Source organism: Eulemur rufifrons, chromosome 30 (genome assembly GCF_041146395.1).
Source record: "Eulemur rufifrons isolate Redbay chromosome 30, OSU_ERuf_1, whole genome shotgun sequence".
Taxonomy (NCBI): domain Eukaryota; kingdom Metazoa; phylum Chordata; class Mammalia; order Primates; family Lemuridae; genus Eulemur; species Eulemur rufifrons.
In genome coordinates this window covers 35,020,939-35,047,218 of record NC_091012.1, presented here as the reverse complement: position 1 = coordinate 35,047,218, position 26,280 = coordinate 35,020,939, and the positions used below count along the sequence as shown (strand labels likewise).

At 36.7% G+C, this 26,280-nt stretch overlaps 1 protein-coding gene across 2 annotated transcripts in view; it reads right to left on the bottom strand.

Annotated features, from left to right (window-relative positions):
- Nucleotides 1–711: 711 nt before the first annotated feature.
- FGF13 (fibroblast growth factor 13) overlaps nt 712–26,280 on the bottom strand; it is a 201,883-nt gene continuing 176,314 nt past the window's right edge. For both annotated transcript variants that reach the window (XM_069463435.1, XM_069463434.1), the window contains exons 4-5: nt 2,541–2,739; nt 712–981 (exon numbers count right to left, since the gene is read on the bottom strand). In XM_069463435.1, coding sequence (XP_069319536.1) covers nt 845–981; nt 2,541–2,739 — 336 coding nt within the window. In that variant the 3' untranslated portion in view covers nt 712–844. The remainder of the gene's footprint in view (nt 982–2,540; nt 2,740–26,280) is intronic.

Below are 26,280 nucleotides of genomic sequence, written 5' to 3'. Positions count from 1 at the left end.
CCACAGTTCCTGTCTTTACACAAGAAGCCACAACAACATTTTAACATGATACACAAATGGAATTAAGAGAAATCTACACTTGAGGGTAATCATTTTTTAAGATATCTTTACTGACTGGGGTTAACAATACAATTCAATTTCTATGCACAAAGTACAGCACAAGAACTTGACCAGAATACTACAAATCTAAAGAAAAAAAGAAATTGCTAAAATCACAAGAACACTGTTACTTTGAGCCTGAGATGCCAATTCAGATTCAACCCTGAATTTGGTTGATTTGGGTGACACCGAGTAGACAGAACCACTGAATTTCAGAAATCCATAAATTTGCACTATACTAAAGAGTACATTTGAATCAAGCGTAGATAGAAAACATTAAGCCAAGAAAACAACACAGTTCACATAATTTTGTTTGCCCCTACAAAACATTTAAGCAGTTAATTTTTTTTGTTTGTTTGTTTTCTTTTGTTTTGTTTTTGGAGAATAATTGTGGTCTTTTAAATTTTCTTGGTTGGAGAGTAAATTTTGATCAGCAGTAGTGCTGTGAAATATTTTTGGTTTGTCATCTCCAAAGTACAGGTGAGATCATGAGAAAATTTGGCAGTCCTTCTCCCAGATTCAGTTCACTGATAATGTTTGGCATTCTTTTGCACAAGCTCAATCTAAATTATGGGGCTTTAGTATGTATGATAAGAAGGTCTAATGGCAGATAGAATAGTGAACTCTGCCTGTTTGTTTGGTAAACGTCACTGACAAATTTGAACTTTTGGGTGAAGGACTGCTAGAATTCAACAGCACCTGGAGGTAAGGTTCTGTTACAGAGCCCTTGTTTTGCCCTCACTGGCTACGTTGATTCATTGTGGCTCATGGATTTGCCTCCGTTCAGCATGCCAGAGACGCTTCTGCTCTTGGTTGGGGTCCCACTTCCAGATCGGGAGAACTCCGTGAGATCGTGCAGTGACGGCTCCTTGTACATGGCCACTGAAAAGCACATAAAAATGGTGTGAAAGGCCTTCAAATGGGCACACCAATGTATTGTATTCTTGAAAATTGTTAAGAATAGGTTTTAAGTGTTCTCACTACAAAAATCGTAAGTATGTGAGGCAGTACATATGTTAATTGGCTTGATTTAGCCATTCCACAATGTGTGTGTGTGTGTGTGTGTGTGTATTTCAAAATATCTTGTACATGATAGGTGTATATATATATGTGTGTGTGTGTGTGTGTGTGTGTGTGTGTATACATAATTTTTGTCAATTAAAAAAACTAAAACAGAATAAAAGAAATTTTAAAAAAATGGGCATACCATGCTGGGTCCTCAACTTTTCTTCTGGTTACTACTAGGCTTCTGTGCCTTAAGCCAAACATGAAAAATGCTGTTTTCAAGGACTTGGTTGAGTAGACTAGATTAGATTAAGCAAAATCTAGTCTTGGTACAGTAGTGTGTAATGAATTTTAATGCCTAGCTTCTATCACTTATGGTTATATACCAGAGGATTAATGAAAAATGCATTTAATAAAGCTCTTAGAAGTTTAAATATGATCTACAGCAAACTGTGCAAGCCAAATATTAAAAATTTAAAACATTTTAAAACACTGATTTCTGTCATACTTTAAAATGAACCTCTCTAAGAGGTTAAGTATTAGCAAATTCTTGGTGCAATAAATGGTAAAAATTATTATTGTTGTGCTGTAAATAAAAGTACTAGTTTATACACATGCAGCACTTATAACATTAGATACTGTTCTTTGTATGCATTATCTCATTTAATCCACGTAAGAATCTTATGACATAAGTACTCTTATCCATATTTTACAGATGACCTTGAGGCACGCACCGGTACATAACCTGTTCAAGATATCCGGTTAGTGAAAAGTCAAGCTGAGCCTCGGGTCCAGGTAGTCTGGCTCCAGAACATGGTATGAAACACAGTGCTCTGCTGATTTGAGCTAGGCAGTCTGCCTCTACTCTAAAACCCTCTGCTAACCCTAGGCTGGTACCCTCTTTGAGGTCTTCCTCTGCTTTGCTGGCATTTTTCTGACTCTTCTCAACCATGTCTCACTACTTCCAATATCCCTATCTTCCACGCCTTATTCCTATCCCTTACGCTTTTTAATTTCCTATTAATCTGCCAATAATGACTAGAAAACAAAACTATGACTGAAAATTGTTGAAATAATATTGTTGGGCCCTTGGAGAGGCCCCAAGGACCTTTCTGCTAAGTGTTAAGTATACACATATTTTAACATCTATGTCTCTGCCCAGGGACCATTTTAGCATAATTTGAGGTTCTTGGCTGTCCTGAGTTAGCAATTAAGCTACTTCCACCTAAGTAAGGTGTTACTATATGTATATGAACTATGGAAAAATTAAAATCAGGAGAGTAGATGTTTTTGAATGTTATAAAATGTTTGTAAATTTCGGTATAGATTCCTTAATGTGGAAGAACTATGTTCTACTTTCAAAAGTGTGATAAAGGATTGATTTAAATTAGTGTTTTTAGTACGATAATCCATAGTTCCTAAAACATCAAATTTACCTTTAAGTGGTTTGGGCAGAAAATGGGCTGCAGGCTTGTTCTTCTTCACGTGGTTGCCTTTCATGATCTCTCCTTCTTTGTTCAGACCCAGATACCACCCTCGGCCTGACTGCTGCTGACGGTATATCATTGATGAATATGTCACGTAATAATTTTCAAACACTGATTCTTTGAATTTGCACTCAGGTGTGAAATGTTCCTGCAACAAAAGTAAATAAACAAAAGCTCAATGTTTATAGCCCTGAATTTCATACAGAATCATCCGGTTATCTGGTATTACCTTTCAGAAGTTTAGGATACACTTCGTTAAAGCTTGTATGACAGGTGCTATATTTTAATAGTATAAACTATTATCATTGGAAACCAACAGACTATATATAACATTTCATATGATGCTTTAGAAAAAAATCACTAAGTGAAAGTGCTGCTGATCAATGATTAGCTCTCTTTGTAATAGGTAATGGGAACATTAGAGCCGGCCACATAAGTGTTATATAACGAACAAATGCAAGAGCTAAGTATTGAAAAGACAAGAATAAGGCTATCACACAGAGCTTTGTTCCCTTTGGGATTAAATATGAGAAAATAAAAATTCAGTCCTTGTACTTAATTTTCATGGATTCTTGAGTTATTATACACTATGGTTGACAACAATGGTTGTCAATTGCTCTAGGCTGAAACCTGTGTTACAATGCCTGCTGCCTGTATTTCTAAAAGCATGCTACAAAGAAAGGCTACCTTTTACTTTAAGGTAAACCAAATTGATATTTTTTAGATCATTGGACCTTGATTTAAGAAAGAAAAAAATTCCCCTTACCCCATCCTTACCTTACAGTAACATTTACAAGCAAATCAATATAGAAGCAAGAAATTTACAGTAATTCTACAAGCATACATGAGAAAACTGCCACCCAGGGGACTTTGAACACTGAAATGTGGTTTTATGCCATGTACTTGGCCATGTATTTTTTTGGACTGGGCCATTCAAATGAAGGTTTCCTAACCAAACAGACCATTTCAGGGGGAAAACAACCCCTCCTTTTAAATTTGTGTGTTTGTGCAATAAACAGCCATGAAAAATGACCATTTCTAAGCCAAATGAAATGAACAGTAGATTTTAATTTATAAGTAATCCATAGAGCGGCAAAGTAGCAAAAAGAAGATAATATGGAAAATGCTAAGTGAGCTACATGTGATAGAATCACCAATGAAGCTATCAGATTTTTGCTAATTTGCTGAGATATTATCAGGAATAACTTTTAATAATATCACCAAAAAAAAAAAAAACCTTGTAAAAGTACTGCAAGCTTTCTGGGGCACCAGTCTTTTTTAAACAATGTCTTTATGGTCCTACCTTCCTTCATTTTTGTATTTGATATCATTCTAAGCAATGCACACCACCTGAGCAATAACATCTGAAGGACTCTCAGAGTCATTTCAGCAAATAGGGACACATTCCTCAAGAGAGGCAGCTTTTCTCTCAAAGTTAAGCACTCAAGCAATTTTCTTTCCTTTTTTTCTGGGAGTCCACAAACCCTGTTTCACCCAGTAATCTGCCTAATTTCCCCCATCTGGCCTCCAGAGTGCCCAAATTGGTGTATCTTTTGGGGTTATTTCAGCCTAGGGGCACACTTGAAAGATCCTCACAGGACTCACACAAATTCAACCTACTCGAGGAGAAATGTACTTCTAAGGCAACTGTCACATGTTAGGAACCAAAGTGTTCTATTTATGGGCTGTGAAAACTCCTCTTTGTAGGATTTCTCAACATAGGGAAAGCCAAGAAAGTACAAAGAAATTTGACTAAAAATCTCCACATTTCCTCTAGTGATGAGGGCAACTGCATAGAATATTTCTGAAATCCTTTGGAAATTAAATCACCATTTGGACAAAAAAAATACAAACAAAAAAAAAACCTTCATCCTTGGAGAACAAATTTTGTTTTCATAAAGGGTCAGAAATCTGGTGAATAATATATATTATAGAAGGAATAAGTTCTAATGTTTTATAGCAGAGGGGGGTGACTATAGTAAATAACAATATATTGTATTTTTCAAAATAGCTAGAAGAGAGGACTTGAAATGTAGCCAACAAATAGAAATGAGTAATACTCAAGTGATGGAGACCCCAAATACCCTGAATTGATCATTATAAGTCTATGTATGTAACAAAATTTCACATGTACCCATAAATATGACCAATGTTTAAAAATAATAATAAAAATAAAAGAGGTGTTGTATGAGAACAGAGAAAGCCACACTTAATTCTGACTGAGGGACTGGGGAGGGATTTACAGAGATGGTGATATTTTAGCTGAGACTTTCAATATAGAAAAAAGGGAAGAATAATATTTGAAGCACAGAGTCATACTTCCTCTAACCTCCACTTCTCCTGTGTTGCTTGTCTCAGTAATTGGAGTCCATCATCCTGGCAGTTGCTCACACTTAAAACTTCATAAGACCTTTAAGTTCATTCATCCACATGTTCTCTAGTCCATGATCCATGACCTTCACCTTCCATTCCTATTGTTACTGCTCTAGTTGTGACCTTATTACCTCTTCGCTGGACTGCTGTAATAACCTAACTGGTCTCTTCTCTTCTGTTGGCAGGTTTGCCTTCCTAAAGCCAAGTTCCCTTCCCTGGAAATTTTTGATGATTTCACCTTAAAACAACAAACAACTTGATGTGGCAGTTAAAAATTCTCCACAATTCAGTTACTACCATGCCTTCCAGTGTTATCCTCTACCACAGAACCGTGTGTCCCTTTGTGTTTTCACAGATGCAACTCATTTCCTTTGTTTAGAATGTCATTCCTCTATTTGTCTACCTACTGGCTTTCTTCTCATCCCTCAAGACTTAGCTCAAATATAACTGTTTTTGGAATCATGTATAATCTCTCCCAATCAGAACTGATTATGCTCATATCTATGCTCCCATAAACTCTATCTACATCTCTAGCATGGTCCTGTGTATGATGCATACACGTGCATGATTAGCTCCAGATGGCAAGGAGCTTGTCTTACTTATTTCCCAATCTACCTCCCCACCCTCAAAAATGACTGGTCATATTGCCTAGCACATGGCAGACCATGCAATTATTGTTTATAGAATTTGAATTTCTGAGATTCAGATTTAAATATTGTAAATTCCAGGACACAGAAGTATCAACTAGTAAAAAGTCTACAGAGAATTTCCTTAATACCACACCACAAAATCAGCTGTATGTAAAAGGAGGCTGTCATTGTATGGACAGATCCTGCAAATGTGCTTTTAATATCTGCTGAGAATAACATGGCACCTACAACATTAGGAGGAAAAAACTTGGCAATTGTTACAACTATGGGAAAATAGCAAGGAAGGACTCAATGAACTGAATGCTCTGTCACATCCTGGCAATTTCTTAGTCATCACCACTAAATTTGGACTCAAAAGCTCAGTAGAGAGGGAGAAAAATGAGGCCAAAAAAAGTATGTTGAAGCAACCAAAGGAGTGTTCTGTTCTCTGTGTGTGACACTGTCATTTTATCCAGTATTGGAATGAGTAGGCAGAAGAGGCTTGATTTTTATCAAATGTGGGAAAATATGAGCATTCAACCTAACAGGAAGGTCCACCAAAAGGGGCAGAGGTTCAGCTGCATCTCCCTGTCTCTCAGCAGTGATTCATATAAATAATTAAAATTCGATTTGACCCAACACAGGAATGCCCTATTCAGAGGAGATCAGGTAGACATATGCCAAGGAACCAACCTACTTTGATTGATCTGGAGATGCTCATTAATACTCTGGAAGAAGGTACCATAGTGGTCTTAACAAATAGGAGGCACTAAATGAAGACATCAATCACTATCATCTGGACTTAATAGGCAGTAGATAAATATTTGCTATTATAATGAATGAATGAATGAATGAATGAAAAAGATGTCATGTATTCCCTGCATAGTCACTAAGAAATTACTTGGCCTGAATACAAAAGAAAAGGTGTTTTATATCATATAAACTTTTATGCATTGATTTCTCTTAAAAGTTGTTTACTTCTCTTGCACATCTATATTTTTTCAGAGAAATAACATCTTTTTAGTTCATGAAATAATCTGTCTCTATTATCTTTCCTCTGTATACTCATCTGTATTCTCCTTAAAGTTCAATGTTTCTTTCTTCTCAGTCAATATTGAACCTTTTATCTAAAGAATCCATACCAGTTAGTTATAATGATCATATTTTGGGTAAGGAATGGGGAATCTGCATTTAGAGAACAAGTGGATCCAGGAGCAAAATCTAACACCTCTTTTTACAAATTTACTCATACAACTAGGAGGAAATAATTCTGTGGAGGCTGAAATATCACTGACGAGAAGAAAACATTCGGAACTCTAAACATCATTTCAATAGAACTATATTGGGGAAGTCTTACAGTAACAGATGTTAATGTTCTGCTGTCCTTATCAGGGCATGTTAGACCTCCACACAGACTTTGAAAGGCAAGCAAAGAAGGCATTCGCACAACAAGTAATGCTGAATATATGCAAATAACCCCAAGATCCAATGGTGTGCCAAAAAACATTTTTGCCCCATAACAAAGAGCTTGGGACCACTGTAAATTGCTACTCTGTTACAGTCACAAGAAGCAGTAGTGCCTGTTGGGTTGCCTGTGGCTCCGAGGGCAGTGGGGACACAGTGCAGTACCTCTGGCCTCCTGCAACTGGAGCCAGGTCAGAAGTGTGGGCTGTCATGATGGCTTCCCTAAAGGGAGCCAAGTAAGGGCTATGTCAGGCAACAGCAGATGTGTAGCTACATCCTCAGTAGCCATAATGAAAAAGATGAGAGCTAAAATGTGATATATCTGTATATCATTTATGTCAGTGACATAAACGTGTATTAACATAAACAATATCTGTATATTGTTTAAGTAAATATCTTAAACACATCTGTAATACCAAAATATACACACCGAGACTAAATGCCTTCCTGATTAATATAAATAATTTGGCAAATGTAGGCCTTTATAATGGGTTTTTCATACCTCTTTTTTTCCTGCTCTTGCATTTTCAGCTATGGTACCATTGATAGTGTGGCAGTGTTTCATTTGAGTCTGTATCTCAGCAGGATAAGAAGCTTTGAGGATTGTCATATAGACTATAAATGTTTCCTTTTAACACATTTCTCTGAAAAGAAATACTTTTCAGATGGGCTGCACTGATTCCCTCGGATTGAGAGAGAGCAACAGAATCTAATGAAGTTGTTCATACATAAAATGGTACCATTAAGTCCCAAGACTGTCGAACAAAGTCTGTGATAACGGTATTGTATTTTAAGTATAATCTTTCACATATGTGTATGTCATGCCAAATGTACACATCCTGGTATAAATTAATGTTTTTCAATATATTTTAATTTATCCACATGTAACATTTTTTAAAGCAGCCACCATAGAACACAAAACAAACATAGTTTGTAGATACATGAGTAGGCATTTAAAGAAACGTTTGATAATGAACCTAGAAACACATGGTTTCCTCTTTTCAGCAGGTTCTGTAAACATATTTTAACTAATCTACCTCTCCCTTCTATGCTCCCACTTGTCTCTCTTCTCCTCCTCTCTTCCAGCCACATTTTCAGTAGCCTGATCATCCAATTAATTTAACAATTACTGCCGATAGCAAGGGTCACTCTTCTGATTCTGAGCCATGTTCTGATAATAATTAATTTTCTAGATTTAAAGTTAGCAGGTTATTTAAGCAGGCCTGACTTGTGTGCATCAATTATTCCCCAACCTAATGAAAATGATACACAAATTAAAATTATATTTTCAACTCTGTTAAAAAAATTTAATAAATGGAATCTTAAAACATAAATCATACCCATGGGGGTGCCAATGTAACTACCTATAGTCTCTATACAGTCTTCCCTTCCATTGGTGATTTCAAAATCCAGGACTAATTGCAATATTCAGGGCTTTGATGTTCTCTCCCAGGGTATATTTGATGTGAATGAACTTCATTATTACTGAGATCAAAGCATAGGAAGGGAGAGGTTGTGGAAAAGGGAATCAATACTCACCCAGTGCACTGTAGCTAAGCAAAATTATTAATTCATAATAGAGTATGGTTTGTTCATTCAAATATCCACTGGACTATGAGATACTTGAGGGCAGCTCCTAACATAAGGTCTGGTTTATAGTAAATTTTCAATACATATCTGATGAAATAAATAAGTGAAAGAAGGAATATCATATGAAGAGACCTTGGAAGCTCCCCTGTACAAATCCAAAAAAAGGTTAAATGTGGCATTATATTTTCCAAATGAATAAAGGGTTGTTTTAAAGTAGAGACAGACAGGTCAGAATTTGCCTGTGAGAGCAGAAAGAGTAGGTGATAAAAGGAGAAAAGTAGCCTACAGAAAAATTCAATTTAAAAAACCAGAAAGGAAGAAAAGGAGGGATAGGAGGGATGAAGAGGAGGTGAAGGAAGTAAGGGAGGGAGGGGGAGAAGGAGAGAGAGAAAAGAGAATAACAAAAACAATGCTTAAGTTACAAGAATAAAGAGATCCCTGGTAACCAATACATAGGCATGAAACGTATATACTTGGTCTTTGGGTCTGCAAATAGTTAAACATTTTAATTAAATTCTATTAGCCTGACTTTTGTAAAATGGGGAAAAAAAAGTCTAACAGTTCTGCTGACCATGTGGGGTTGTTTTATCATACAACATGAGATGATGTATGTGAAAGAAGCTCTGAACTGTAAGGCTCCGTAAACATGAAATGTGGGATTACTTCTGATAATACAGGCCCAGAAAACCAGGGCCAAAGAAATAAATTCACTTTTCTTTTCAAGGTTCTTTTTCACTATGGAATGAATTTACAAAGAAAGGGCCTGCCTATAGGTATTTTATTAGCATGGAAGAATATAAATTCTGCCAAAAATTAGGACTGCACATGAATTACACTTTGTGTTTAGTGCTCTCCTCCAAGCTTGGCTCCCAGAAAACTGTTTTGCCTCCTTTCATTTTTCATTTTTGTCTGCAGTAGGCTGAAATGACTGCAGTACTTCAAGCCATAGCACTAAAGAAATGAGGTGCTTAAAAAGGGCTTTATGAAATACCATGCCATAAAATGACTTAAAAATATACATGCTAATTAGTAACCATTCGTAAAGAAATGCAAATTATAATTAAGAACATGTACATGGGACTATTTTTCCTTAAATGGTTACAATGCAATTTCTTGGTTGCATTTCTATATTCCAAGATATTTCATAGACATTTTATTTTACCTTATGTTGACCCCACAAAATATGCCAGTTCAGTATTGCTTTTTCGCCTTAGTTCTTCACAAACAAAAATGAGAAAAACATTAAGGGACCTGTCAACCAATGGCCTGTTGAAAACAGAATTAGGACCCAGATATGACCATATTTTAGCTTCGGAGTGTATTTAGTCCCCTGTGCTGGCTTGTTCTGGATTTTCATATATTTCTGTAAAGCAGTGTCATGCAATGGATTATCCAGGCTGTCAAATTTTACAAAGCGATTTGTTTTATAAAGCACACTGAAATAAGCTAGAAATAAAAAAGAATAAGACCAAACAAAAACAATGCATCTCTTATAGAAGCTAAGAGGGGTTACTTTTGTCACATTATACAAAAGTACATGATCCAAACAAAGGCCTCACTCTGCTTCAAGCCTGCTCAGCAAATACATTTTGAAATGGAAGTAACTTGTTGAGATCCATGACAAAGAAGAGGGATGAACACATGTCCTCAAGACTGTGTGACTGGCCCAAGACAGTGTTAGTCTGACCCTAACCTTCCAGAAGAATACAGATTGTTTAGGCAATCCAATTAGGTGGCAGAGGATATACTTCATTTTACATAAAATATGTTCCAGAGAGACTGTGTGGACATCAAGTTATATTTTAAATTTACCAAGAGATCTCACTGTTTAACAGAAATCTGCAGGAAAAGTATTCTTTTCAGGTGAAGAATACTTCTCTGAGGTGAATAATCCCCTAAACTTTTTTCTTTTGTCTATTATGTGTGTTAACTCTGTATATTGGCTTTTTTTGACAGAGCTGATGTATGTGTTTTGAAAGGTGAATCAATTATCAGATATAATTTCTAAACAATAAACCTTCCTGTCTTTTAGCTGGTCATTGGAATTAATCTGTGCCCATTGGATATATATTCTCTGTTACTATGGAACTTTCTAATTTGTGGCAGTGCTCTTCTCTGTAACAACTTCTGAGTGGGATCTAAGTTCTTGTGAAGAAAATGAGTTCTGAAGTACTTGTCATTAGAAGGAGAACAAGCTTAGTAGGTTGAATCTTTTTAAATAGCTGTTGCAAGCACTTGAATAAAAATTCAAAGCCTAGGAACTCTGAAAAATTTTCCCAGAGATCCAATCAGCCATTGTGCAAAGCAGAAAGGTCCTTTCCTCCTAGATAATTGTAAAGCTCTGGCAAGGCCTATTAAAAATAAAATCATACCAAGGTGGGTGCATAGCATGTTCCAGTACTTCAGGAAAGTTTGAGAATCATAATTTGTGTTGGATTGCAGTTGTATTAAATTTGGTAGGATCTGTCTCTGAGAAAAACTGTCAGTTACAATAACCAGGAGTCTGCTTCTTCAAAGACTTTAAAAGGAGACTTCTTATCTTTTCTGTTGCACAGGTAGGAAAGCAATGCTAGACAATGGTGACTGCTCCAATGGAAGTCACTAATGCATGCTTTCCACTGCAAAACATAAAACCTGGTATCATAGGGCAAGGTGCAAAGGCCTCATCTATAAACCAAGGATGAGAATGACGTCGCAGAAGGCTATTGGACTGTTGTGCCACATTACATCTGCAAATTACTTTTCAGGACAGGAAGTGGTAAAGAGGAGAATCTTTCTATGAAAAGAGTACATTTGTACTCCCATCTGCCCCTTGAAAGGAGCTAAATGAGAGGATGCTAGCAGCAGTGACTTGCCACAACTCTGAATGGAGGAAGTCATTTATTACTTTAAGACCTAAATAGAACAATTCATTCTACCCTACTACTTACTGAGAGCCTACTGTGTGCCAGGCACTGTGGCAGTCCTCTTTGCAAATATAATGATCTGCTTTAATCTTGACAGCACCTGTCTGTAATAACTGGCCTTAGAGGGGAATTCCCCCACCTCACAGGTGAGAAAATCACAGGAAAGGTGCCTGCAACAAGTCATTTCTTCATAAATTCAATGGCAAGTGCACCTTTTCACCCAGACAGCAGTCTCTGTGTAGATAATAGCCGTAATGCCAACTCCCTTCTAAACATGCAGTTTCAACATCTGCTGAAGGTTCAGCCCTCCCTCCTATTTGTGTGTCTTGCCTCTTAGAAGAGTTCCATTCAAATCTGCTTCTTCCATTTCCCAGTTTTCTGATTTTAGGCAATTTGCATGTGCTCTGAGCCTGCATCTCAAATGGGAACAGCATTATGTGCCTCATAGAGAGAATTGCAGAAGGCATGGCAAGCAGTTAGCATACGTGCCAATGCTCAACGACTACCAGATCCCTTCCCCTGACTTAACTTTCAGTTTGTATGATACATAAGAAAATGTAGTATCCCCCCACCCTGCCCTCAATTTGAAAGTGGTATGAACACTAGTGATTGTCAATGAAAACAAATGGAGAAGAGAAGCACCTTTCCATATTTGTGAGGGGCCAATGTTACACGTTAATTGTATGTGTGAGAATTGCTTTCAGTAGTGATTCCTTTTCAAGTATAATAATACATAAGCTTTTGATTTAGGGCTTAAAATATCCTAAGATTCTAAATCTAGAATTACTAGAGTGTGTATCAGTGAGAGAACATGATATTAAAGGGATTTGTGAAATAATCCAGTATTAATGGGCCAGATGACATTTACACGTCTCATTTTAATTACTATGTCACAAAAAGTACAACATTATTATCTCACTTCTTTTGTTCCAAACCACTGTTTCGCTAGTTCTACTTTCACAATGTAAGTTACTAATAACAACAATAATGAAAAATCTAATCGTACCTTATGTTTAAGCAGTGCCTACTTTTAAAGTTTTCTACAACTGCTTGAACAGTCATGGCATTCGAGTGACAAGTTAGGGACAGTTTAATAATGATGATAATAAAGGCAATGATTATAATGGATTTTGGTAGATTTCTTTTTATTCTCTAAAGAGCTTCTTTTTAGAGTCGAAGAAATGGAACCAGAGATGCTAATACACTGGAACCTGGATTTAACACTTTCTGCTGGAGAACAAATCCAGAGCAGGGAAGCAGCTCCTTCTAGAGGAAGCTGGAATTTAAGGTAGCTGGTATTAACATGTAAGAGGCCCTTATTTTAAGGCAACTTGATCTGTAAGATGCTCCTGATCTCTAAGACACTGAAGATCTGGTAGTTTTAACTGACCCTGAGTTCCAGAGGGAAGGAAGAGGTTTAACACAGAGGAGAAGCCAAGCCAGACTGAACTTGAGCACATTTTGGGTTTTTTCCTTCCAGTGCCCTTCTCTCTACCCTAGAAGTTTTTAGGGGATGACCCCAGAGCACCTTTACTGAAATTAGGCTTCTGTGTCTTTAGGTAAAGATGTGAGTAGCAAATATAAGGAGAAGTATAAATTAAACTAGTCAGACGTGTGTGTGCACATGCATGCATGTATTAGGGAAAGACTGAGAGAAACAGGGAGAAACAGAGAGAAACAAAGCAGAAAAAGACAACAGAGAGTGAAAACCGAGAAAGTTTTTAAAAAAGTGATAATTTGTTTTTCCCAATTCTATAATCTGTGGGCTTTGAGAAAGCCTGAAGGTTTAATGAGGAAGGTGGGAAAATAAGCTGTCTCCCCTTTGTTCGAGATCTTTCTGTTTCCTGTCCAAACTTCCACCTGTATTCAGAGCTGTGGTGAAATCTGAAAGGCTGCCCAGGGCAGGTTATGATCTTTTGTAAAGTTAGTATCTACAGAGAAACCAAATAGAGGAGTAAACCCATTTCTTCCTGGAGATTTTCCTATATACAATGCATATCTATCTCTGGTAAAAAAAAAAGAAAGGAAATCTAGATCTCTTGAGAAACTCAGGATTGGTGCAAAGAAGTACTGTGAAAGTTCATTAAAACAAGACACTTTGAAATAAGAATGTCACATCATAAAGTGAATCATATTTTCACAAGGGACATACAGTGTTTCCAGGTGTAGTTATGTTGCAGTAAAAAAGACAACAGTTTCCTATTTATGTCCAAACTGCCATCACCTGTTTATTATTGTTATTACCTTATGTTATGGTTATGTCAAAACCACTGCAGTGAAGCCTGAATTCTAAAAATGTAATGCTTTATAGGAGTGTTTAGACCATGTATCTAGCTACAATTCATAACTGAGCTTCTAGTAGCTTAGTTTAAATTAAATTTGTTTTATATTTCCTGAAATACTGCATCATTTTATATTAATATTTTTAAAAGGGTTTTGATGACATTAAGTTTTAAAATAGGCAAATTACAGTTCTTTATCAAAACATGCAATTTAAATTTTTAAATATTTGTTACTTAAGTATCACCCTAGTTGAAAAAACAATGCAATAGTATAATATAAAGTATCAGGATATATAAAAATGATTATCACTTCATAAGCTTTGCAAACCATTACCTATTTGAAATAATTTTCAGCTTCCATTTTCAACAGTGTAGACTGTTAAAACATTTGCATGAGAATGCAAAATGCATAAATTATCCCTGCAGCGAGCACTTAAAACTTAAGGTAATTATATAGTATAGAGGTGGTTTCAAAGAACTCAAAATAACAAATAATTCTACAGTCACCCTTTAAAATGATTATGATTCTGTATTACCTTGATCACTAAAAAATTCCCTCTCTTTACAATTACATTCACATGATCACTTTGTACTTTGTTCTTTTACCATCAAGCTCTTACAGCTGGCTCTGAAAATTTGCATGCTATAAAAGCTGAACTAGTCAGCTAGTAGAGATGAATCCTCCAGTTATATTCATGCTGCGAACAGAACCGTAACACTCCCTTAATATATCTTATCATTGCACTTTTATACTAAACATGCATCCAAATCAAGTCCTATTTTTTACATTCCTCCTGCTCAAAATCTTTTAATGGCTCTCTGCTGCCTACAGGATAAAATCCAAACTCCCTGGCCGGGCGTTCAAGGCCCTCCACAATCTGGCACCTGCTCTCCTACAATTCTAGCATAAGATTCTTCAACTCAAACCAGATTGGAGAAATAAGGCCAGGATAAAAAGTAGCAGAGATTTTTTCTTATGAATGGAAAAATATCTCCTACAAACCAATTACTGTGCTTCAGAGGCTGGGATATTCACTGTGGTTACAGAGAGAATCGCTAGGTCACAGAGAATATGTAATTCATTACTCCTAAATTTCTTTCTTTTGCTCTGCACTATTATTTTTTTTGGTCCTGAAAAATGACTTGCAGTTTGTGAACATACCAGCTGTCTCATGTCATGATTCCTCACACTGTGCTCTAGCAGGAAGTGTGCTTGTGCAGGGGCTGCCATCAGGCATGCAATTCTTTGGTGGCCACTTGCTAATAATCAGTACTTCTTCTTTTCACAGCACACAGAGAAACAGTCAAACGTCAGCATGTCAGAAACCTCCAGGTTCAGCTTTGGCTGGAATGTAAATGTGCTTTACAATTGATTATTTCTGAAGATTTTTCACAGCATCAAGGAAGACTATAATGAAATTGTATGTGAACAGAAGGAAGCTAAATTATTTATCTCATACTAATTTTTACCATATGGCTGGTGATGAAAAATCTATACTGGAAAATATGCTGTATATATTACCTTAAAGATAATCAAGGGGCCTAAAACTTTAAATGTTCACAATGTATTTGTATTTAGTCTTAAGGGTAACATTGATTTTACTCAAAGGTTCTTCTAAGTGACTGTGATTGGTATATAATAAATCATTATCACCAAGTCCTTATAAGTTGAATCATCTATTCATGAATCACATCAGCAGTTGGATTGCTTCTCATCTTTAACCTCTCAGATAAAATAAGTTTTGGATGTCACTGTATGATGGTGCCTACTATATCCCTCAACATCAGGAGGATGCAAACAACACTGTTTCCCCGCCCCCCAAGAGAAAGAGAATACAGCACTGCAGGGAGGACACAGTCATCAGAATTAAATTCCCTCACTTAGCTTCAGGAAGAACTGGTTAAATGCTGACTTCCAACTAAAATAAACACAGTTGACAGAAAGGCAACAACTATAAGGGAGACAAGATGTACCAGATGTACATCCTATGTCTAGGGGGCAGTGCTGTGTGTATTCAACATACGATTCGTCCCTCCACTGTCCTGTTATAGATCCATTTTCTCTTTGTTTTGAAGCCCACCACTGGGGAAAGGAGACATGGACTTGTTCTTTGATTGACTCTCAAATGCCAACTGTTCAGGAAGGGAGGAAAGACATTCAATTATGTGTGCTGGTTCCCATCAAATAAAATATTTTTAGATGAGCCTAAGCTATTCTATACGTTCTCTAGGTAAGGCAGGTAAAATTTCTGGCCTCAGAAAGGAATTGATTTTTGTAAAGAATCACAATGCATGATAGGCTCAGAGAGTCAGAACTCTGAACATCATTATACAATGTTGGTTGTTTTGAAGAATGTGAGATATCACCTCTGGCTGATGTATGAAGACCAATTATTCATGTGCCATTTTATGGGGAGTTTACTCATTCTAGTCAACAAAGATGTCTTGAGTGCCTAGTATTCCTAAACTAAATTCTGACAATTGTGGTGCGTAGCACATTGGAACAGCATGTACCTTCTCCACACAGTTGTCCAAAGAGTACTTCCCAGGCCTCAGCCCGAAGTCATGCCGTATCTCAAAGTGTGTTCCTAAAGTGAAAAGACAATAGTCCAAAACCAAATTCTACAGTCTACATTGACAAAGCAAGATATAACCCTATGCTGGGTGAATCTATTCTTACTAGAATAACCTGCTTGAGCATTTATTCCATTCCAAAAGGATTTGTTTGGTAATTTCATCTGTTATAGTTAAATGTTGTTATCATTAGCACCAGGAGCAGCTAAGCATTTACCGATCTCAAAAAAAAAAAAAAAAAAAAAAAAAAGGCTATCCTGGGTCAAGATATAGATTAAAATTGAAATGGCTCATGTTGAAACCTAAAAACAGATCCTTCAGAATCACATCAGAATGACCAAAATTACCACCTTGAGAATACCTACAAGAATATACAAGTCCTATATTCTGTAACTAGCCAAATGAGTCAATTTAATCATAGTGAACTACAAGCCCTACTGTGTACTCTATGCCAGTACAAGATAATAAAATTCCATTTTTCTTTTATTTTTGGTTGACATGTAATAATTATACATATTTATGGGATACAGAGTGATATTTTGATAGACACATACAATGTGTAATGATTAAATCAGGGTGATTAGCATATCCATCCCCTCAAACGTTTATCATTTCTTTGTGTTATGAACATTCAAAAATGTCTCTTCTAATTTTCGAAAATAAACAATAAATTATAGTTAACTATATTCACCCTATAGTGCTGCAGAACACCAGAACTCATTCCTCCTATCTAGCTGTAACTTGGTACAATAAGGCTCCATTTTAAAATCAACCTTTCTGCACAGTAAGATTACTAGTACTTCAATCACCAGAAATAACAAGGCATAAAATACAGACACTTCGGTGTCACTGAAGTTATACTTTCTGCAATTCAGGTCTGCTGAGGGAATATTTACAGAAGCTGGATATTTGCTAAAAACCATAGGGAAGAGGAAGGAACGTGAGGGTGTGTGTGTAAGTCAAGCGACCAGGATAAAAGACAATATAATGACTTTGAGTAAACACTAACAGAGGTTCAAACCTCATAGCTTTGGGGTAAGCTCCACAGACTATGCTTAGTTGTTAGGAACTTTGCTAATTTTCAAGCATTAGAAAGGAACGAGAGTAGACACATTAAGTAATCATGATACCATTAGAATTGAGATGTTTAACTCCGTCCAAACACATCCAATTGAGTGTGCAACTCAAAGGAAAAGTGAAGAGATGGATGTGCAAACAGCAGTCACTGGAGGACAGAAGTACCATGCACACATGGTGAGAATGACTGCAGACTACTTATTTGTTTTCTTAGTGACATTGCCTCTCTATTCTTCTAAAGGGTCTCAATGTTTACCCACAGTTGCTTACTGTATTTTAAGTAAGCAGTAATAGGTTCAATTTTCCTTGAGCCTGAGTCAGAGCCTGGTAGTAAATTAGGTGCTTTACTTCCTTGAGGCCACTGAGCCATCATTTAAGGCATAATACGCTTGCCTTGGTTTATGAAGATGCTCCTGACTCACTTCAGTGGGAGTTGTTTTTGCTGCACTGCTGATAGCTGAGTTAAATGAATGTACTCATTATTTTCTTTTTGCAGTATGGATGAGATGGCCTGAGCTAATTATACTTTCCTGCCAATACCATTGTGACCCACAGAACAAATACCCATGATGTTTGGTTAAAGTTTGAGGTTTATTCTGTGGATGCAGAACAAAGCAAAGTCAATGAGACTACATGGGGCGCATGGGTGGGGGGATTGTGGACTCCTTGATAGCATTCCCTAACTGACTGTGTTAGTTGGCCACCTGTACCATATAAGCCATACTTGTAGTGAAACACTAATTTACAATAAGGCATATCATGCATTCCTCTATTCTACACTTTCTAATGGCTTCCCAGCTCACTCAGAGTCAAAGCCAAAGTGCTTTCCTTGGCTTACAAAATCATATGTGATCTGACCCCTGCTATTTCTCTCTTCTCATGTATCACTCTTTTTCTCTTTCCGTCAGTCACATTGGCTTCCTAGCTTCTCCCTTGAGCGTGCCAAGCATATTCCCACCTCTGGGTCTTTGAACTTGTTGATACCTCTGCCTGGAATATTTTTATCCAGATATCCACCTGAACTTTTCCTTCTCATCCTTCTAGTGGCACCTCAGCAGAGAGGCTTTCTCTGATCATCCCATATGAAAGAGGAACCCTTATCTCTCAGTACTCCCTATCCCCCCAATCCTTCTTATTTATTCTCCAAATAAAATTATATATTAATTTGTTTGTCTAATATATGTCTATCCCCTCTAGAACATAAATTCCATGTGGACAGAGATTACATTTTGTTCATCACCATCTTCTAGCATTTGAATCAGTGCCTGGTGCTCTGTATTCATGCCCTAAAAATTTACTAAATGAAAGGATGGATGAATTTTGGGGGCCTGGTAGGTTGAAGGGACAAATTATTCCAGATTATTGAGGTCTTTGGATAATTATTAAATAATTAGACTTTTTATAAAATATTTAGGATCCTACTGAGGTATAGTTATCAGGGCTTTAATTTTCACTGTGGTTATGAACTGCATTATAATTATATGCCAGAATCTCTACCCAAAGGAAAAAAATAAAGCTTTACTAATACTCTTTTGAGGTAAACATGAAAGGCTATTCATAAAAAAGGCAGGGCAAGATGAAACGAAATAGCTAAGGAGAATGCTTTGAAAAGTGTATGAACAGGTAATTAATCATTGAAAGCAGCAAATCCTGATGGCTAATAAATTTGAAGGGCTTATCTTAGTAATATATGAAAGTGAAATTTTCTCCTTAACATATCAGAAATGTCAATTCATTGTACTAAACCAAAGAATAAATGAAGAATACATCTTATCAAAGAAAATACTATAATTTTGATTATTTAATTGAAATGCACTACAGATTAAAACATTAAAATATCAAGAGAAGGTTATCCAGGGACCCAGTGCTTAACTTGGGGGCTTAAAACTTGATATCATTCACACTTAAATTGCTCTTTGCAGGACACAGGTATTTCAGGCTGAACATTTTTAATGTTAGAAGGGTTCATGGCTCATTTATTTTTTGCCTCAGACCACATTTTATCTTCAACTTACCAAAACAAAGATATGGATTTTTTTTTTTAGAAAGAGAGATGTTAAATAAGAAATCAATGCCATACTTGCTAATTAAGTACAATGGGATAGAAAAGTCATTCAGTGTCATACTTCCAATGTTGCCTAGAGAAGGGAATAATTTGAAAAGCATAGTGAAGAATAAAGGAAAAGAAGAATGGTTTAAATTGTGAATTATACTTTATACAAATAAACATTTGTCAATAGCAGTAAATGCAAAATTTACAGTTATTCCACTCCCTGGCCAGCCATGGCTATGTGAGGCAAGTGAGTATACATCAGGACTCCACCACAATGTGGGTTGCTAAGAAATGAACTCAGAAGTAAGTATATCCAACCAAAGGCCTGGGATGGTTTAGCCAGGAGCAGAGGTTCAGGGCCCTGATATAAGTGTAATGAAGAGGTTTGGCTGTATTCCCTGCAAGATAGTGTCTTCTGGATACAAACTAACAGACTTGATACTGGACCCATAAGAGTAAGCCAACAAGCACATTAGGCCCTCTAGTAGCTCTTTTCATGGAAACTGGTTTTTAAGATATGCCCACTGCAATCAACCATATTGGCTCCCTGATTTTGGCACATTGGGAAAAAGACAAGTAGAAAAGGGCAACTGCATGCCTTTAAAACAATCCTAAACTAAAGGCTAATGGCAAATAACTTCCCAGACTTCTTCTTTCATTCTTCATTTTATGTTCTTTATTAAGGCACTTTGCATACCATTTAAGAGAACAGGTTTTAAAGTCAGTAAGTAGCAGAGCAATAATTAGAACCTAGGTCAGCCTAACTGGGAAACTTTGGGCAGGCAATGTTACCTCTGTGACTCAGTTTCTTTATCTTTAAAATGGGGAAAATAGTAGTAGTTTCTTCATAGTCTTTTTGGGAGGATAAAACAGGTTAAGATTTGTAAAGGGCTGCCCAGTCCATAATAAGGAATTGAATTTTCTAAAGCAGATCTTTATAAATCCAGGAATGAATGGCATATGTTAAGATGTTTGGTCTACAGATTCAATGCAATCCCTATTAAATTACCAACATCATTCTTTACAGACATAGAAAAAATAATTATACACTTTGTATGGAATCAAAGAAGACCCCGTATAGCAAAAGCAATTTTAAGCAACAAAAACAAAATGGGAGGTATTAATTTGCCAGACCTCAAACAATACTACAAGGCCGTGGTTCTTAAAACAGCCTGGTATTGGCACAAGTGCAGGGACACAGACCAGTGGAACACAACAGAAAATCCAAATATAGAACCATCCTCATATAGTCACCTAATTTTTGACAAAGCGGGAAAGAATATACTCTGGGGACAAGAATCCCTATTCAACAAATGGTGCTGGGAGAATTGGTTAGCCACTTGTAGAAGACTGAAACAGGACCCACAGCTTTCACCTCTCACAAAAATCAAATCACAGTGGATAACAGACTTAAACCTTAGGCGTGATACAATCAGAATTCTAGAAGAAAATGTAGGAAAGACTCTTACAGACATTGGCCTAGGCAAAGAATTTATGAAGAAGACCCCCAAGGCAATCACAGCAGCAACAAAAATAAATGAATGGGACATGATTAAATTAAAAAGCTTCTGCACAGCCAAAGAAACAGTCCAGAGAATAAACAGACCACCTACAGAATGGGAAAAAATTTTTGCGTACTACACATCAGATAAAGGACTGATAACAAGAATCTATTTAGAACTCAGGAAAATCAGCAAGAAAAAATCAAGCAACCCTATCAAAAAGTGGGCAAAGGACATGAATAGAAATTTTTCAAAAGAAGATATAAAAATGGCTAACAAACATATGAAAAAGTGTTCAACATCTCTAATCATCAGGGAAATGCAAATCAAAACCACAATGAGATATCACTTAACCCCAGTGAGAATGGCCTTTATCAAAAAAACCCAAAACAACACATGTTGGCGTGGGTGTGGAGAGACAGGAACACTAATACACTGCTGGTGGGACTGCAAACTAGTGCAACCCCTGTGGAAAGCATTATGGAGGTATCTTAAACAGATTCAAGTAGACCTGCCATTTGACCCAGCAATCCCATTACTGGGCATATACCCAAAGGAAAAAAGGTCATTCTGTAACAAAGGCACATGTACCCAAATGTTTATAGCAGCACAATTCACAATAGCAAAGATGTGGAAACAACCCAAATGCCCATCAATACATGATTGGATTAGTAAACTGTGGTATATGTATACCATGGAATATTACTCAGCTATAAGGAATGATGAAGATACGACATCTCTATGGTTCTCCTGGAGAGAGTTGGAACCCATTATATTAAGTGAAGTATCCCAAGAATGGAAAAACAAGCATCACATGTACTCACCAGAAAATTGGTTTCCCTGATCATCACCTAAATACAAATCTGGGAACGACACCAATTGGACATCAGACTGAGGTGGGGGGTGGGGGAGGGGATGGGGGTATGCCTACACAATGAGTGCATTGCGCACCGTTTGGGGAGTGGTAACACTTGAAGGTGCTGACTCGGGAAAGGGGGGGTGGGGAAAAAATATGAAAATATTGTTTTTAACTTGCACTGTTCACTTAATAATTTATCATGAATATTTCCCATATTATTTCATATCATTGTACAAGAAATAATGTATACATTTAAAAAAAAAAGATGTTTGCATTCATATAAAATACAATTACTTTGTGCCTAAATAAAAGAGGACCATGATGGCTGCTCCCACCCCATGCTTAAACCAGAGCAGCACTGACAATCAATTAGTACCTGCAGCCCGCATCAAATCTGCTTCAGGGTGGATGATTTAGGCTTTTAGTTCTCAAAATGGAGTGGTGGCAGGTACTGAGATTCTGTGAACTTTTTTTTTTTTTTTTTGGTAAAGTCTATTTTTCTTTCTGGCCTTCATCAGTTGTCCTTAGAACATAGGTTAGAATACTCCACCCTGAAGAATTTAAACAATAGTTTCTAAACATCTGGCTAAGAAATCCCCAGGGCATTTCTCTGCAAGTGCTCTTCCACTTCTCTGCTCTTTCTCAGCTTTTGAGGAGTGAGGCTGCTCCTCTGTTGCCAGGCAATGAACTGCAAGAGCTTAAATTCTGATAGTGACTTCCTAAAAATGCATTTCATTCTAGAGCACCTTCGTCTTGTGTACATCCTAGTTCCTACATTTTTCTTGTTTTGTTAATATCCTCATCTAAAATATTGTCAAATTGTTGCTCTGCAACAGTAATCTATGCCTGATAGTCTTCATTTGGGAGTGGTCAGATGTTGTTAAGAAGAAGTAAGCACTAGATTGTAATTGGCAGCTCAATGTCTGTTTCCTCCATTTGACAATAAGCTCTGAGAAGGCAGGGGCTGTTTTTGGCAAGTGTAAGGCAATCAGTGGATTATTGTTGATAGAATGAATGTTTGGATGGGTGGACAGATAAAAATATATACACTATAGGAAGCTATCTTGAAAGTGGCAGATGCAGTAAAGATTTAAAAAAGTAAGAAATATTTATTCAGGATCTTGCTAACTGGTTAAAGGAAAACAAGAGAAACAAACATTAGGTGTATAATCTGGTGAGACTATCAATAACAGGTGGAAGACGTGAAAAGTGAGAGAGGGTTAAGATGTGCTAAGAAGGGGCTACCAGGCTTGATGTATGTGGATGAGTTACTTGAAAGGAAAAATGCCTTTTAGAGGCTGCCACTCTAATCTGATTTTAGCCAATCAATAATGATATCTAATAATAGTGAAAGGAAAATTATTTATTATCCAGTCAAAGATTTTTTTAATTGATGTCAAAATCTTGTCATTATGTTGCATCCAACCCGAGGTTAGAGTTTGGAGCATAACTGCTGATATTAATGCTTTGCATGTATTCAGAGCACATATATTAATCATGCTAACCCTTACGCAAACTTTTTTGGGGGGATCACTCTCTGTACGAGTCATTCAGTACCTGTGATACTAGGACATTTTATTCATTCATTTAACAAACACTGAACGCCTACTACATGCGTGAAAAGTTCTGATGCTATGCTAAGTACTAGGGATGCAGCAGTGAACAAGTCATAGCTAATTCTTGCCCTTTCAGAATTTACAGTCTGGTTAAAGAAACAGAAAAGATAAATGTGCAAGTACTGTTTGGCAAGATGAGTACTGAAGTAGGATTAATCATAGTGTACTATGGGAACTTCGAGAATACATGGCTATCTGGTCAAGGAAGGAGCTACTGTTTAGTAAGAGCACACCAGGCCTAGGTGTAATGGCAATTTTATCCTGAGGGCCACTAGAGAGGCTCAGTCATAATAAGGGATATTTGATAATAGAAATGGCTAACATTTACTGAACACTTACAGTACGTCAGTAATGTGTACAGGGCTTTACATACATTATCCTAGGGAACACGATGGAATATCATATGTAAATCCCATAGGTGTTGGGGGGGTGGAATAGCAGAGTTGCCTTGGGAAGTATTCCAAGAAGACTTTCTCTAGGCTGCAGTGGCTCCTCAGAGCTGACAGCAACAGCAAATAACAATCCTGTGGCACTATCTCTTGGTTGGCAAGGAGTTCAACTGAACTTGTTGGAGGAGTAGAGCATAGCACCTTGGGGTTCTTGTGATAGCCAGTGAATGATAAGACTTGGAATAGCTATTCTACATTGCCAGTCACCAGAAGCATACGGGTCTAACACTAACAAATCTTCTGGCAGATGACAATAGGTCACTAGCTTAATGCTGGTGGGTTAAAAATGGCAGAAAAGCAGAGGGGCACAACCTCCTTTTCAATCTTCTATGTAGGTACTACTATTGACAGACAGACTCCTCTGAACCTTGGAAAATAGACACAATGTCCAAGAAAACAGAGAAAACTGGGAGATCCTAATGTGGGAACGTTGTAGGGCATCTTAGCCAGGGAAATGCTACACACACAAAAAGGAGCAAAGTGCCAGCTATGGACATTGTTAAGGCCTTTTTCAACCACACTGATAGCATTGAATAAAATAATCTCTTACATTTAATGACCCCTGCTGCAGCTATGAAATGATGGCATTTCATAGGTCACCCCTGTGCACTTTGAGCTCAATTCCCAATTATTGGTAAAATGATTGCTACATATTGTTCTCTTTGAATGAAGCCTTGTTCTTTAGGAATTATAGGGAATCAATTTTAGCAATAACAAAGCTAATTAATTGACACATATTTACTGATTGCCTATGGGCAGGGTAATGTACTAGAAGACTTAATTGAATCTTTAATTTTAATTTTGATCCTCTAGTGTCTCATTGATCATGAATAAACACAACTCACTAACTTAAAGATTAGGTGTCTGTGTGACTGCATCTACTATTAAAATAATATTAATTACTCCATGTTCTTCAATGTTCTTATTGGAACCACAAACACAGATATACCTCTAGCAATCACTAACTTCCTACCACGAGCATTTAAAGATGGGCATTTGCCTTACCCCTAAAGAGTTAGTATTAGGAGCTTTTGTCTCAAGCCACATGGCTATGCATAAACTATTTGAAAATATTTTAAAAATTTGACCCAATATTATACATGATATTGCATGTAATGATGAAACTGCATTGTCTACTTTTATCATCTCTATTTTCCACTTCATGGTTGTGGCTATGTACTTAAGAAAACCAAATCTTTTACTGATGACTGGGCTGTATGAAGACTTATTCTGGCAATCCACAACAGAAATTCAGTTTTTTCCCAGCATTTTGCCTGCTAGAAAAAACATCCAACCCCCAATACGATTACTCCACTGATGTCACAAATCAGACGCTGAAATATGTCACTAATGTAGGTCTTTGATAATTCTATTTCTTCCTCAACTACTGTATAGGATAGCAGAGAATTCTAATGATGATCTTGCCTTATTGATTTGCTTCTGATTTTTAAAGTGACTATGTTCAAGTTGATAGTTCAAATGTCTACTATGCCTAACTGGTTGTTTTCTTTTCTTGAGAATCAGTCATGAAAGTGGAGACTGGAATAAGCTTCCATTTGTAACTGCAAAACCTTGCTGAAACAAAGCAAGTAGTGAAATTGAGCAGTTAGATTTCACCAGGACTACAATATTTGTGTTCAGGAGGAAGGGATGTTTTTTCTAAGATAGAAGAAAAATAAATTTTCTGCACTCAAGTAATTTTCAGAATGAGCAAAAAACGCGAAACTGTCAAAATAGACAAGTTTCCATTAAATAAAGGTGTGAGCAAATACAACTAGCAATTACTAACAGAAATTGCCTTCACTACAATAGCTATCAGCTAGACTGCATAGCGTATGCAAGAAACTAATCCTTAAAACCTCATTTTCTTTTGTATGGATACTTAAATGAAAGCAACTAAGGTAATCCAATTATTCTAATTGTAGTTTTTAAATTAAACATTTTTATTTATTTAGGCTAGGTAGATAACCGTTATAGTTATGACAATTTCAAATTCAATTTACAAATACAGAAAAATAATCATTCTTATATAGTAGTACAGGAAATGACTTTTTTAAAACCTAAAAAAAAAGGAAATAACTTTTAAGTTTGTCTGAAAAATGTTTGAGCAGGCAAGTGTCTGGAGTAGCTTCTATTCAAGTGCAGTTACATTATTTCAGATCGAGGCGTTCTAATGGGGAGGGATCTATGGATCTGTCACTGATTTAATAAAGACCCTTACTAAAGTCTGGCAAATGCTTTCATACTTTATACATATGGAAAGATTGATACTGATCTTTCCCCAGTTATAAGTTAAGGAATGATAAATATTATTT